At 45.6% G+C, this 16,228-nt stretch overlaps 1 protein-coding gene across 4 annotated transcripts in view; it reads right to left on the bottom strand.

The window, feature by feature from the left end:
- Window positions 1-800: 800 nt before the first annotated feature.
- ATCAY (ATCAY kinesin light chain interacting caytaxin) overlaps window positions 801-16,228 on the bottom strand; it is a 37,798-nt gene continuing 22,370 nt past the window's right edge. For 2 of the 4 annotated variants that reach the window (XM_037885969.2, XM_043535897.1), the window contains 6 exons: window positions 14,558-14,644; window positions 13,618-13,716; window positions 13,207-13,242; window positions 10,075-10,110; window positions 7,780-7,815; window positions 801-6,257 (listed from right to left, as the gene is read on the bottom strand). In XM_037885969.2, coding sequence (XP_037741897.1) covers window positions 6,248-6,257; window positions 7,780-7,815; window positions 10,075-10,110; window positions 13,207-13,242; window positions 13,618-13,716; window positions 14,558-14,644 — 304 coding nt within the window. In that variant the 3' untranslated portion in view covers window positions 801-6,247. The remainder of the gene's footprint in view (window positions 6,258-7,779; window positions 7,816-10,074; window positions 10,111-13,206; window positions 13,243-13,617; window positions 13,717-14,557; window positions 14,645-16,228) is intronic. The other 2 variants (XM_037885970.2, XM_043535898.1) reach the window with 1 other exon arrangement.

Genomic DNA, 16,228 nt, shown 5'->3' with positions numbered 1-16,228 from the left:
GTATTTCATCTGCTCGTACCAGCTCTCTGGAGAGAAATATAATTTAAAATCAGAGATGGGATCAGACAAATTATCAGAAGAATGTTAGTTGTTATATAGAGCGGTTACAGTGATAGACGCTCTGTAAATCAATATTAAAAAAAAAATGGATCCCATTCTGCTCAAATTCTGCTCTCCATTTCTGCTCCCGTGTAACCCAAATGTAGCCATAATAGCTTGTACCCACATTAAATGCTATGGATTTCATGGCAAATTTTTCACAACATACGTCCAACAATGTTTGGTTTACGACGATATTAATTTACATTTTATGTTCATGCAAATATCTAATTTAAAAATGTTTTTAGCATTCAAGTTAGGATCCTGACATCTTAGATATATATGCTGGTTTATAACAGACTCTCTTGTGACTGAATGGTGAAGCATTTATGTCAATTAGGCGGCAAATGAAATATACAAAGAACAGGTCTTCTCAAATTTTAGTTTTTGTGGCAGAGTATGGTTCTTCACAGAGTGGGTGACGCGAAGCTAATAGGTCAGTGTTTCCATGAGCCGCTTCTGAAGCAAAGTGTTATTGATATAGTAAAGGAAAGTTACTATATTTTTAGTGAGAGCATTTTGAGAGATTCACCTTGCAACCTCAGCATTAGAAATCTGGCACTTTGTGACTTATTTTATAGGAGAAAATGGTCCTTAATCCAAAGAAACTGAGATTCTTCTCCGGGTTTTACATTTAAGGCCACACTGTCAACAAAACATGTAACAGTGAAATTAGATGCACTCAAAATGTAGGAGAGGCATTTTCCTTTAAGGGTCATTCTGATTTTAATTAAATATCCACAGATTTGTATGGCAGAATACAAAGCAAAAAATAATAATAATACATAGTTAACAATCATCTAGGTCTTCTAGCATAAACCACCTAAATACAAACACTTTAGAAAAATGACAGTTCACACATTTTTACACGTAGGTATGGGCGGGAGGGCGCACTGCAAAGGAAGAAAACTGAGATTGATTATAACCCCCTCTTATGGTGGCTTCAAAATTCACTTTCACAGTAGCATGCTCTATTTTTGATTGCCAGTTAGTGTGGAAATACAAAAGAAAACGTGTGTCTGCATTTTTAAAGCAATCTTGCCTGTTTATTTCTCCCGCTGTCAAGCCCATATCAGTTTAAAGCAACCATTCTTGTATTAACTCTGTTCTTTTTCCCTAGCCGGGACGGTGAAATAGACGAGTGTTGCTTTTAAGAATGTTGAACACTTAGGAATATTGTTTTTCTCTACCAACATGTAGACACATCTGTAAGCAAAGAGTTTTTGGAAAAAGTAGATGGAAAAAATTGCCATGAGGTATGCTCTAAACGGATGCTCAGATTTACACGGGACTGTAGAGAAGAAATTGAATTCGTTTTCTAACCTGATTAGATCCCAGACTCTATCCATTTCGGGTCCTGTGTCTTGTGGACCAAAACAAAAACTATTGGATAGTCCTGAATTTGGAGACATTCAAACAATGCCAGGACACAGTAGGTTGATTGCATAACCCTGTTGATGACTGCTGCTTAACCCTGGAAAAAATATCTGCAGTTCAGAAGGACTGATCATGTCTACCTCATTCTACTGATTTCGTTGGGCTGTCAGTAAAATACAGCAGAACAACAAGTAGATTGGAGAGAAATCACTGAAGCTGTTAAACGAACAAACACAAAAGTTTCCTTCACTATGGCCCATATCCAAAGTTTACTGAAGTCAAAGGAAAGAGCCCCATTGACTTTAATAGACTTTGGAGCAGGCTCTTAGGGAGTATGCATGAATACATTAAAAATTGAATTAGGATGTTTTAAACTCTGCCCTTTAACTATCTCGATATAAAGACCAGAATCTGATTATTTTAGTTTATGGTTTTCCATGACATGGATGGTAGAATTCAACCACTAGTAGCTGTGACCGCAATACCTTCTTGTTGTTCTTGGAGCTGGTGCCACAGATGTAGGATACACTTTCCCTCCGTCAAAAATGGTGCTCTGGATGGACTCAATATTGGAACTAATGCACATAAGTCCAGGAGTTGCCTCACCCAGGAAAATGTGTTTGATAACACCTGTTACTTGGTATCATACAGAGCATTCGTAAATCAAAACAGCTACTCGTCAGAGGTTCTTTACAAGGCAGGAATAAGACCAGGTCTACACTAGATGTGTTTCTGGTATAGTAATCATGCAATTTTTACATTTTTAGACCCGCAAAAGCCCTAAAGTAGATGCAGTTAAACCGCCAGTTGCTGCTTCTGCTGGTCTAGCTGATTTTGTTTGGGGACCTGATTGAAAAACTGCAGGAACACGAGAGTTTTTTGCTAGTGTAACTATACCCGTGTAGCTCTCCCATTAAACCCTTTCTAGTATAGACAAGGCACTAAAGTCCTCACTGTCAGGTCTCTTTCAGTCAATGGCAAGGAAATCTCTTGCCCTACCTCCAGTACTCTTTTCAGTTGGTATTCTATATAGCAGCATCACATCCAGGTGTAACCGTTTTGAACGGCAGATCCATTTTGCCTCGGAAAGTAATATTGTTATCAACATCGATAGATTTCTCCAGCAGAGAGTAATAGTGAAGATGCACAGAAATAAATACACCAAAGGCTTCTAAGGACATCGTTAACATCACGAGTGGAGCTTGAGTAATGCCACCAGACTTCTGACATGGCATTACGTGATGCCACGTGACAATTTGTACACTTATAGCAGATACCTGCACATCTTAATTCTGCTGTGAGGCCCAGGTATGTTAAATGCCTTCAACTACCGAAGAAGTAGAGCTGTCCAGTATGACGGCACTTCGTGAAGTGTTATTACTAAAGCATGTTTTCTTGTAGTTTTTAAACAACTGGTTGAGGACTCCAGGCCTATGCGTTTATACCAGATTCCTGCGCTCTCTGAAACTTTGTCTGCCATTCCGATTCTCTCTTTTGGCGGGCCAAATCCAACCCTCCTTGAAATTCACTGAGTCTTTCTATTGTCTTCATTGAGAGTCGAATCCAGCCCATAATGCTCTTTTTAAAACAAATGCAGCCATTCTGTGTGGAGTATTTTTACAGCCTAGGGATCTTATATTATATTGATGTATGAAAACATTTTAAAATCGCACAAGGCAGTCAATACCAGTCTTAGATATGTGGCTGCATATCTTGTTAAAGGGATACTGCCAACTTGAACGGCACGTTTCCATCTCAGACTTTTGTAGCTACTAGGGTTACAAGTAATACCTAAAATCGGGACAGCTGAAAGAAGCGATTGACACTTTTTTGTCTCTTTTTTTAAATTTACTTTGTGCATTTGACAGCACTGTGTGTATCGTCTGTTTCACTTTTTCTCCTGTACACTCAGTTTCTTTCATATTGAAAAGATCCTTATATAGACATCAGCTGGGAAGCAGGAAAATCTCTCGACACATTTTAAAACAAGATCTAGGATATCCTGTTTAAAGAGTGCTCTACCAGAAAGTGTATTTTTTAAAAAAAAATTAGCTCGTTTTACGAAAGTCAAGTTGACGTTCTCCATTTCAATGAATTACCTTCCCTGTCTGTGCAAATGAAATAGATGATGTACTTTTTAATATCCTGAAACCTCAACCCCAGTCTGGAGGACCTACCTCATAAGGTGCTAATACTTCAATCTCCAGGTCCATCCTTTCTGTGGTTTCTCTGCTAACGCTGCAAATGATGGTGTTTCAAAAAGGTCACCTATTGTGGTTACTATTCACGATCAACGTTTTAGTTCTCAAGGTCCCAAGATTGAAGATAAATCTGTGGGTGTTTTTCCCCCCAGCAGAAGGTGTGCCAGAACAGAGTTAGTCCACTGACTGGGATGTTGTGAACATTTCTGCTGAAGTGTTGGAGTTACTACAGATGTGGTGGAGGTTTCTGGGGTTGGATTTCAAACATCTCTTTAATGTTCTACCCAACTGCCCATGGTATGACTTTACAACTCCCTTCCATCCTTCAATATCATACAGTTTATTGCATTCTTGACTTCCATTGAAATGCAGGAAAGTGTTCTCAGAATGAAAATGAAAATCTAGGCCCTTGAATTTCTGATGGGAATGGGCAATTCACATGTTCTGTACTACAGCAAGATTTGTAACTATTTATTCTGAGTCTGTTCCAAAGTTCTTTGATGTCAGGGGGAGTTTTTCTATGCACCCCAATGGGTTTTGGATCAGTCTGTTTGTGAGAGTGCACAGCGCTTTGTGGACCAGCTTAACCCTCCCATGTTCTGATGACTGCTTCTTGCCTTGAAACTAAGTGACTGCCGAGTTTTTGGAACTGTTAGTGCAAAATGTTCTTTTTTTTTTGTCTTATTTAGTGTAAAACTCAAACTCCAAAAACCCTGAAGTGCTACTTTCTTTTGCTTGTAGCACAGAAATCTAACCTCCACGCCAGCAATTGGCTAAGAGTGAAATTTCCAGGAAGCCAGGTGGCTTCATGAATGCTTGGCAAATGAATTGTTACTTCTTTTTAACATGCCTGCAAGAGAAAGCATCAAGATCTTCTTCTTCTGTGGTTCATGACATCAGTGCAGTTCTCCTCTCCTTCCATGCATATGTCTGCTCAGTAAATAAATCCATGACTGAAGAGTCATGCATCCCACTGAAAACCTTCTGCCCACAATATAGGAGAAACACGCAGAACATGAGAAGATAAGAACATTGGCAAGTATATGGTTAGCTAGCATACTCTCTGCTCCCCTGCCATTGTTAATGTTAGGAAAGTATAAAAAGCAACGCTCTGCATTTTACAGAAAGCTGATTCCTCTGTTCAGAAAATCTTGCTTTGCCAGTATTGCCCTCCTGTGGGGTTTTACAGCAGAGTGAAGTGGCATTAATTTCAAATGGTAATGAATAGCTGGATTGTTGGGGCTCTGTACATAAGATCCACCAGGGACACCAGTTATAAAATGTCTCTTGACCACTGAGATTCTCAGATAATTCTTCAGCTTCAGAACTCATCCATAAGGGGTTTTACCTTGTGCACGTGTGACATTGTTTGCATAGGCTGACCCTGGGCTAAGACAGGGATTTACAAATTACGTTGCCCGATTTATGCTTGTTCAAATTCTTCTCTCCTCTGCTCAGAAATCCTCATGAGCCCCCAAACCACGTGTTAAAGTCCTGATACCATGTCTGCATTGTTTTTGAGCTGAGCGCCTGCATGTCCATACAATTCCCCGTCTTTGTATTTGCAAGATTTCCCAACCTGGGTTTGTGCTGGTCACGCTGCAATCCGCCCTGTGCTCAGACAAGACTCTCACCACCCAGGAAGAGAATGTAGGAACATTTAGCAGCTTGTTTTTGCAATAGGAGGTATAAAGAGTGGATGACTGTCCAGTGTCATCATCTATGTAAAGAAGAGGTGTGAAAAACTTCCCAGTCCATAAGGTTCCTTCATAAGAATAGGTCTTTCTTTGTGCCATGATGTGAGAAGGTGCGTATAGAAGGATTCTGGCTAAGGTGGCATCCGAGGTAGAGGAGCCTTCTTTCAGAGTATAGTCTTTTATCTGCGGGAGCCTTTTGAAGAGGGACAGGACAAATTAAACATCATCGCACTCACTCATAGATAAGTTTCACCATGAGTTAGCTAGAGAGCTGGACCAGCAAGGATATCCCGAGGTGCGGGAGCCAGGGATGGGGGAAATGTGTCGGCCAAAGGCTTGGTGGATACACAACATCTACTGGAAGAAACATACCCCGTATCTGTAAGGGAGGAAAACTTGCTCTTCCCAGTTCCTGCGTTAGCGAACACAGGCCCACGGCCATCGGAATCGCTACGTGGAGGAAACTGACGAACAATTGAAAGCAAAATCGCACAGTGCTGGCCAGCAGCAAGTTAGGGAAGGGGTTTATGCATTAAAAAAAATAGACCTCTTCTTTGAGCTGGTGGCTGTAATGGACTACGGGGTGATGTTTACATGCTAAGAGGAAATATTGTATACGTTTGCACTGCTTATCTCTCGCCACAAACCATCCTGTCCTAGAAAGTGCTATTATTGGATTATTTTTTCTTTAAATAAAATGTTTCCAGAAGCTTTAAAGGACTTTGCATCTCTGAGACGGGGGAGGCAGGTTCCTTGATCTTACAGGAGTTGGAATGAGAAGATGACAAGATCTTGTACCAGGAAGGGCATTTACAGTGGGTGACTGCCAGGTTGCATCATTCTCCGGTTCCATTCATTCCTCGTTATTTCTATTCATGACATGCTAGGAGGAGAGAGAAAGACAGGGACATTTTTAGAGGGCAAATTGTAATAAATCTTATGCCTTGACAGCCAAATAGCTAAGCATCCCAAAGAATATGGATACATGTGAGTTTAATCCTCCATAAAATTCTGCAAGCCAAACACGTCAGGCCATCTCATCAAGGCATTCCTTTTCCAAAGCTCCTATTCACTTCAATGGGCATTTTGCCTGAATAAGGACTGAGGGTCCAAAACTGCAAAGTTTTATTTGCTCAAAGTTGTGCTTATTCATGTAGTCCATTGATGTCAAAGGGTGGCAGGGTCACGTTTAACGTGGCCCTTAAGAACGCTAGGTATTTCCTATGCTGTGATCTATACATTCCCTTATGCGCTGTAAATTACAGCTATTCCACTTTTTAAACATTATGCGTGTTGTCCACTAGACTTTTAGGGGTTGATGTTTGTTTCCTTTGACCAGTTATTAATGAGCATTTCTAACTGGTTACAGTAATTTTTGGTGGATATTCCTTAAACATAATCAATGCAGGCCACTACTCGGGGCCCCACACTGACTGGCCCAGCCTCGCTCTCTGGTAGCAGGGCAGGAGAGGATAACAAGTTCCCTGGCTCACCACTCTTCGCATCTCATAATACATACTTTTCTGCAGCGAAAGCTCATTCAAAGCCCAGTGTCTCCATCCAGCAGCTCAAGGACTCGCTAACGCTAAACCTAGCCCAACCCTTCCTAATGGGCCACACGTTTCTCTGCTGTTAAACGCCATCAGCGAGATGCGTGTGTCTCCAGCCGGTGTTTCTGCGCTTGAGGATGGTGGGAGCATCAAGGAACGCCAGCCAGGGCGCGTCTACACTGGAGAGGTGGCCGTGATGTTGCTGAGGCACTTCGGGGTAAACGCTTGTTACAGCGACGGGAGGGGTTCGCCCACTGCCGTCAGGAATCTACCTGCCCCCGAGGCAGTTGCTCGGCTGACGGAAGAACTCTCCCGTCGACCTAGCGCTGTCTACGCTGGGGGTTAGGTCAGCTTAACTTCATCGTTCAGGGGCGTGGATTTCTCAGACCCCTGGGCGACATAGCTGAGTCAACGTTTGAGCGTAGACCTGGCCCCACGCGGTGAACATCGGCTTAACTCCAAGAGGACAGCTCTGCTAATTCAGCTAGACCCAGACCAGAGCCAAGATCTTTGTATTCCAACTAATGGCAGAATTAAGGGCAGCAACCATTTTGGAAGGGATTTTAAACCTTGTCCTTCAGGGATTAAGCCAATCTCTAACCATTACAGCTCAGGGTGAGCTGTCTACTGCAGGGCTCTTGCACCTTCCTGGAAAGCATTTGGCACTGGCCACCCTCAGAGACAGGACACAGGGCTAGATGGACCTTGGATTGGATCCAATCTGGCAATTCCTAGGGTCCTATAAGTAGTATAGTGACAGCATTTGTTGGTAGGAATGTAAAGAAGTGTCATTGCACGGCAGAAAGAAGGAAAACAAATTTTAAATTCCGAATTAGAAGTAGGTTTCATTCCAACCTGGTTTCCTGATCCTCCCTCGGCAGCGCAGGCCTGCTTGGGAGACAAACATCGCAGTGAATAAGCAAATCTGCACGACACACCCGTCATCCTCCACTAACAGCCCTAGAGTCTCGTGTGGTTTTTTTGGAGGGACACAGGCAGCTCCAGTGGACTCTCCCAGGTTTGATCTTACCCTGGGGAGGGCATAGCAGCAAGACCCACCTTCCCCTTCAGGAGTAGAAAGGAGAGACTCTGGTAAATAGAGTCGGAGCCAAAGCAGTCAAACAATCAGGTCTTGACACTGCAGTCTGACATTTGTCATTGCTTTGCATTCACATGTGATGATGCTGGAGGGTCATATTCTGCTCCGAGCTGCACCCAGGCATTCAAAGGAGTTGCCCAGCTTTCCTGGCAGCAGAATTTGGCCCTTTCCTTTGCAGCGGTGCAACATAAAGACAAACATCACTACACAATGTCAGGAGACCACTCCGTGTGACGTTGTGGTTCTCTGGCTCCATTCCCTGGCCACAGGGTGTTTCCAGCTCTGTGAAGTCGAAGAGCATTGCCAGGAATCCATTCAGACAGATGAAAACCAATAACGGAGAAAGATCAAGCTGATCCATGTATTCTTTATACTGCCACAGTACAGAAAATATTTCAGTCTCTAAAACAGGAGTTGGGCTCATCAGAGTTGGGGCCTGGGGGGAGGTGACACAGCAAGGCATGGTGCTAGGCTTAGAGAATTCGCTACCTTGGGCAATTCCAAAATGCCCAGGAATCATGCAGCTGTGTTTTAAGGTCATTCCCCAAAGGGCCATCTGATAGTTTCAGAGGGTGGCGTTTCAGAGAGCTACCCGTCAGCTGCACCGCTCTGCAAATTCCTGTTTCCAGGAGATTGTTGCCACGTTTATGTCTATAAAGATTTTGACCTACACATGTGGGTGGGGTTTTTCCTGGTGTAAATGGGAGGGAGAGACTGGCAAAGGCAAAGTCCCAGGCTGACATAAGGAATTAAATCTTACCCAAAACGGGGGCTGAACGGCTGTGGGGCAATAAAGCTTTGTAAAGTTCTCTTCCCTTTATTCATTGCCTTTGGGCTAAGAGCAAGGTAGAATCAATTTCCTATCCCCGCTCAGGGTTTGCCAGGGCATGGACCCTGCTTCCTTTCACTTAGCACTGCAGGTTCAATATCAAAATGATCTCTGGCTTTAAACAAAACCCTGCACCTCACGTTCATTTCTCTGCGGGGACAGGATGGATTCCAAAAGTCTCTCATTTCCTTTCTCACTAAATCTTGGATTGCCAGGTGTCCGGGTTTCAACCGGACGGTCCAATCGAAAGGGAACCTGTGCAGTGTCTGGTCAGATGTACTGACCAGACACCAAAAGTCTGGTTACCGTGGGGGAAGGAGGCATTGGGGTCATTAACCCATGCCAGCCCCTGCTCAGCCAGGACCGCCTCCTACCTGCATCTCGTGGGCAGGGAGGATCTGTGTCAGGGACTGCAGCTCCCGACCCAGCCCCAGAGCAGAGCGAGGCCAGCTGGTGAGGGGAGGGAGGTGGAGAGGATCAAGTGATGAGGAAGGGGGAGAGGGGAGAGCAGTGAGTGACAGGGGAGGGGTGGAGAGGTGTGAGTAGGGGCGGGGCCTCGGTGAAAGAGGTGGAGCAGGGGGTGGGGCCTCAGGGCAATAGGCGAGGCAGGGGGTGGGGCAAGGCAGAGGTTCCGGCGCTCCTGCTTTAGGGTCCGGTTTTCAGAAATTAAAGAAACTTGGCAACCCTACATCTCTTGGTTCCCGAGAACAACACGCTCTGCCCCTGGCTTCACATCCTTTGATAGGCGAGTCCCCGGGTGAGTCCTGGGATTATTGAGGGCAGAGCTCCCTGGCTGCAGTGACTCAGGAGGGATCTGCGTTTTAACATGCTGTCTTTTCACTGTGGTCCATGAACACACAGCTGAGCAATCACGAGCACTGGGGCATGGGGTTTGATGGCAGCAATTGACTTTGTGAGCTGCTACACAATAGGATTGTTGGTTATACTAAGAGCGGATTGGTCTTTAATAGGGTTAGAACCTTCTTGACGCATGCACCCGCTAAGTGACATGGCCAAGTGTGTGCCCTTCCTTTTCTTTCTGAAGATCTTGCTGATTTGCTCGCTAGATTTTCCCCGGTAGCTTTTATCACGATATTTTCAACCATTACTGGCAACATTACACCAGGTTTTCAATGGAACAGAACTGATAACAGACGAACCAGGCAGGTGCTGAGGTGCAGAATCATTGCATGCAGCTCACCGACAAGTGCAGGGTATTTACCTGTCTTTCTCTGCCATTTCTTGTTTCTCCTCTGCCCTGTAACGATAAAATGTATTTGAAATCTACCGAGTGGGAGCCGCCAACGTGAAAGGGATGCGCTGGATTCTCCAGCTCATGCAGCTTTTAAATCAAGACCGGACATCTTTCTGAACGAGATGCCGTGTCTCCGCCCAACGGGATTTGGCTTGCTGCAGAAGTTAATAGGAGGGGTTCTTTGGGCCACTGTTATGCAAGAGATCAAACTAGATGATCCTAATGGTTCCTTCTGGCCTGAAATCTATGATTCTATTCAAATACCGAGATCCAGACCTTTCCATTTCTCCTCGCTTATTACAGATCAATCTCGCTTTTATGGTACGTATGGTGTTCTGAAGATGTAAAGCGCTATGTACCTATATTGCTCATTATGGTCCTGATCTTGCAGCCGTTACTCGAGTGAGTTATCTTTTCTCCCGTGACTAGCCCTTTGAGACTGCTGGCTGCTCTAATTTTACGTTTGTGGCTGTTTTGGGGCTTTAGAGGATCTTGCGGGGTTTTTTTTGGTTTGATCAGCTCAAGCAATTTAAAGGAATACCGCACTAATTACTTCTAATAACTTGGGGCTAGAGTCTGGCAACCTTATTTTTGTGGAGTAGCCTCTTACTCCATGGGTGAAACCGTGACCTGAATGGGAGTTTTGCTATTGACATCAGTGGGACCAGGACTTCACCCCAAGAACCAGTGCAGAGAAATGCAGGCCTGGCAGAATCTGACCTTTAGGCTTGGGTTACACACAGGTTTTGCACTGATATAACTCTTTCGATTAGGGGGTGATTTTTTTTTAAACCAAAATAGTTACATTTGTAGAGTGGATGCAGTTATACTGGTTATAAAGGTGCTTTGTACCGGTCTAGCTTATTCCCCTTTCTGTACAGGAATAAGCTAGACTGGAATAAGCCCCTTTCATACCAGTCTAACTGTATCCACACTAGAGGGGGGTTGTACTGATTTGAACTCTAGCAGTACAGGGAAAGTGATACGATTTTGGGGGGCAGGCAAGCCCTGAGAGAGGTAAATAGGCTTTTATTTAAGTATGTAGTCACATGCATTTTCAAACATTGATCAGTTTTTCAATAGCTCCTTAACTGTGAAGGGTCCATGGAACTGCATGACTTTAAAGGGCTGGAGGGCTGTGAGTGGCCCCTCCTAAAAGTGTGGGGGGGGCCCACCAACACCAGAACCGTGGTCCTGCTCCCTGGGCCATCCCTTCTTCCCGAGGCCCCGCCCCTTCTCCCCTAGCAGCAGGGTGTGGCCAACAGGGAGAGAGCCATCCAGTGTATCAAGATCATTTTGAATTCTAATCCTGTCCCCCAAAGTGTTTGCAACCCCTCCCTGTTTGGTATCATCCCAAATTTTAAAAATGGACTCTGTGCGATAATCCAAATCATTTATGAAGGTATTGAATAAAGCTGGACCCAGTACAGATCCATGCGGGACCCCACTCGATATGCCCTTCCAGCTAGACTGTGAACCATTGACAACTTCTCTCTGAGTACAGGTTTCCAATCAGTTGTGCATCAACCTTCCAGTAGGTTTGTCTAGGTTATATTTCTCTCGTTTGTTTATGAGAGCGTCATGTATCTAAAGCCTGACTAAAGTTGGGATATATCACATCTCCTGCTTCCTCCATCCACAAATGTTCTGCTTCAGAGAAACATTTCTGCAATAAATAAATATATCTGCTGAAAGCAAACACGAAAGGGGGCCAGAGACAACCGAAGCGTGTGCTTAACTTTAAGCACACCTGTAAGTCCATTCCTGTTCCACAAATCACATGCTCAAGTGCCATCAAAATCAACGGGACTTCATCATGTGCTTCGCATTAAGCATGTGATCAAGAGCTGTCCCGAACAGGGATGGAGTTAAGTGCTTTGCTGAACTGGGGACTAACACAGGCCTCACTTTGCAGACACTCATATAACTTTGTATTCATGAATAATACCACTGAACTCATTGGACAACTCAAATGGATAAAGTTACTTGGGCGCACCAAATGGATGTACTTGCGTGCCAAAGTTTTCTTGTGTGTAAGAGTTTGCAAGTAGGGGGCATAATTCTGACTTGGGTTGTGCTTTTGATCCGGAATGGTCACCATGGCTCGGGCCCATGGCAAGAGCTCCTCCTCCCAGGTTGTTAACATTTGATTTGTTCTGTCTGTGGTAGTGAGTCCCACGTAGGTTCCCCGGCATGACGAGGCATTTTGTTTTAATAAACCTCACTGGACGCATGCTAACTCAGCTAGCTTTGCTTCCTTCCCGTACCCCCCTCTGCTTTTAGTATAGGGTACTGTAATGATAATGTATGCTCTTATCATTAGTTGAGGCAATATATCCTAATTCAGTATTATTTTTGTATCGGATGGGATGGCTTAAAACATGGAAATAAAACAAACTAGGCTATAATGGGCCCAATTCTCATTTATAGTAAGACCCTTTTACACCTCTCTGGCCTTAAAGAGCGCATAAATTACCTTTCCTGCCACTTTACACCACCGTGGTGAGGTGAAACAGCCTTAAAGAGGCTTTAGGGCTTGTCTGGACAGGAAGTGGTTCCTGATTAACTTCACGTGTGGCATTCCAGAATAAGAGCATCCACACACGGAATTAGTCAGGGACAGTTAAGCAGGAACGACTCCTTGTGTAGACAAGCCCTTTCCTAGATGAGAATCGGGCTCAGTAGTGCCCCTGCAGGTTTATTCTGGGGGACTGTTTCTGTGCAGAGTTGGGGGACAGGTTCTTCCTATGGATGGAAGGTGGGGGTTGAATTTACCACAGCGGGCATCTTCACTAGTGAAAGTGGTACGTTGTTAACTCAAGTTAGCTAAACAAAGGTAAAATCCTAGTGGGGACTCGGCAGTTGGCAGGTTTCACACAAAGTTATCAGGTTGAGTTAAAACCTATGGGAAAGTCTGGGGTTTAAGCAGCTACTCCCTTTGCATCTTGTGTCTGTTCTGAATGAATATCAGTAAAAGTCAAATACAGACCAAATGGGTTGCCTGGATTATGAGGAACACAGAATTTACTGGCTGTAACTCCCATAGGAGAAAGCTTTAGGACAATATGAGCCCCATTCCCCCCAAAAGGTGATTTTTACCTTTCTTTCCTGGCTTTGGTTCTCTCCTCTTCGTACCTGCAATGAACAAGATAGATTTCCTTAAATGTCACCGCCAGGAAAACACAGCATTCACTCTGAAGCCGAAAGAGCCTGGGGCAAGCAGTGGCTCCAGAATACAAAGAGTTAATGTGTTCTCTCTCTTGCATTTTCTGCTGGTAGGAATGGGGAAGCTTGAGGCACAGAGAGGGTAGGACTTGCCCAAAGCCAAGCAATGAGTCTGTGGAAGAGCTGGGACTAGACCAGAGCCAGGCCTCCTGAATGCCAAGCCGTGATCACAGGACCATCCTTCCTCTCTGAAGCACGGGAAAGAGGTGCACATGGTGAGGAGCTAATGGACTGTGGCCCCCAGAGTTGCCAAGTTTTCAAGTGAGAGGTCCCTGTGATACTTACTGTAGGAGGCAGTCAGGAATCTGGACGTGCTCCATGGGGATAGTCTGCTCCAGTTCTTCCAGACTGTGAACGTACTGGATCTTATTGATAAACTTCACACTGACAGAGGAAGAGAACATGCACCCTTTAAGAGCTTATTCGGACTTCCCCCTTCATAGAACGGTGACTATCTGGGACATACATCCAGATCCTCTCGAAATCCATGGGCGTTTTGCTGTTGATTTCAATTCAACTGGGATATGACCCAAAACGAAGGCTTCTCTTTAGCCAGAGGCTACAGGCACTTCAGACACCTAGAGCGGGGTTCTCCTGCTCCCAACTTCATTCCACCCTTTTGACAGTAACTTTTGCTGAGAGAGGATGGCTTGGGGGTGAGCTGTGAGTGCCAATCCTATGAGTTTTTACACCAGTCTATGCAGTGACCCGTACCGGGAGAGGCTGGGGCTAAGGCATCTGGGACTTCCCAAAGAACCACTAACTTCTGTGGGGAGAGAATTTGGCCTAGAGTCCTCCTTGCTAGAGCACCCACCCAACCCAAGTCTGGAGCTGGCCAGTTGTTCCTTTAGTTGTTATAAGAACTTGATAAAAATAAAAACAAACAAACAAACAAAACCCTTCCAGCAGCATTGGGACACCTTTCCCCTCTCCCAGCGAGTAAATTTCCTGCCACAAAAATCCAGCCTCCCTTTCTGGCTGCCTCAGTAGGGTAACAGGAATACAGGGCTTGCCAGGCTCAATCAGAGAGAAGGCCCAGCAAGCTCAGTATCCTCTCTCTGACTGTGGCCAGTCCCAGGTGATTCAGAGGAAGGGGTGACCCCGGTGGGATAATCTGCCCCTACTGTTGTGTAGCCCTCACCCTGCTCTCTAACATGTAGAGATTGACACGAGGTTTAATAGCTTTTCCAAAACCCACTGGGATGCGGGAGAGTTCTTTGTTCACCTGATGAAGGGTCTGGATATAGCCAGCACTGTCCGGATGAACCACGAAGGGTGCACGATTATCAAAGCTTTCAGGTTTTTCCGTAGCCTGCAGAAAGGCCAGAGGTGAGAGGTTAGATGCAAAGGGCTTGCTTCCAAACTCCTGGAGGGCCCCGTGGGACTCCGTGGATTTCAGAGATTTACTCTGGTGTCGGGGCAGAATTGGGCCCACAGGATCACATAAGTTAGAGAAGGAGAAGACCTGCTAGGGCATAGTCCTGATGCCTTTAGCTATTGTAGGAATGTTCCTACAGTATATTCTTCAGCACCTCACCCAGGCCTTGTTTTACACACTCTGATGATAACAGGGCTTCCACCATGTCCGTTGGAAGAGGAAAGAGAAAATCTGTTCGAGTCCTAAAGCAGCAAGAGGCTAGTCACACAAAGGGTCTTTGGCAGGCAGTGCTCAGTGTCCTCTAACGTTTAGGTGCCTAGAAAATCGCTGGGATTCACAGAGCCTGAGTTCGGGGCCTGGGCTCCCTATACAATGAATGGGGAGAGACAGGCGCCTCAGAATGGGAATCACAAAAGCCAGTGTCTAGGTGGCCCCTTGCCCAAGCTAGCTAGAGGGAGGTGCCCTGCCCTGCCCCTCTCATGGAGATAGGTGCCTCCTTCTGCCAGGGATTCTCAGCAACAAGCCAGTGGGGTGGGGTGGGGTGGGGGGCTCCCTTATAACCTTGAACCCCGTGGTTAGCATACTCAGCTGGGATGTGGGAGACCCTGGTTCAAGTGCCCCTTCACTGGAGGAGGAGAAGGGATCTGCCACCTCTCTGGTGAGCATAGGCGAAATTTAACTTCTATATTTGTGGGGGCAGCTCCAGTCAGGCCAACAGGGCCACGTGTGGAGGAGTGGGGGACTCACAACTTCCGTGCCTGTCCCCAAGGGCGCCATTTCAGATTTGGTGGTGGTGGTGGGGGACACAACTTTAACCGTGATTCCAGGGGCTACTTAGGCAGCTGAAAACTCTATTGGTTTTGCAGATAATAACTTAGAAATCTCTGACAGGAGCCCAGTATCGAATTCCTATCTCAAGAAAGAAAATTAAATAAATATTAGACCCGCTCAGCTCTAAACCAAACATGTTCTGACCTCTTGTGGCAAGTCACTTATGGGACACTGGTTAGTTTTAAAACGGTAATGTCTATTCTTACTCAGATACTCTTACCACAGTCAGAAGGGAACATCGTGATCATCTAGTCTGACCTCCTGCACCTCGCAGGCCACAGAACCTCCCCCACCCACTCCTGTAATAGCCCCCTAGTCTCTGGCTGAGTTCCTGAAGTCCTCAAATCGTGGTGTAAAGACTTCAAGGTACAGAGACTCCACCACACCACAGAAACACTAACCCAGGAACCAATCCCTGTCAGAAACCCCATTGCCAGCTCTGTCCCCATATCTACTCTAGCGACACCATCAGAGGACCCAGCCACATCAGCCACACCATCAGGCATAGGCGCCAACTTCTACTCGCCCTGGTGGGTGCTCGACCCCGCCTCTTCCTCCAGCCCCGCCCCGACTCCACCCCTTCCCCACCCCCATCCCGCCACCATTCCTACCCCATCCCCAAAGTCCCTGCCCCAGCCCCGCCTCTTCCCCGCCTCCTCCCCTGAGCGCCCCACGTTCCTGCTCCTC

The sequence above is a fragment of the Chelonia mydas genome, chromosome 25 (assembly GCF_015237465.2).
Source record: "Chelonia mydas isolate rCheMyd1 chromosome 25, rCheMyd1.pri.v2, whole genome shotgun sequence".
Classification (NCBI taxonomy): domain Eukaryota; kingdom Metazoa; phylum Chordata; order Testudines; family Cheloniidae; genus Chelonia; species Chelonia mydas.
This window is presented reverse-complemented; position numbering and strand designations above follow the sequence as displayed.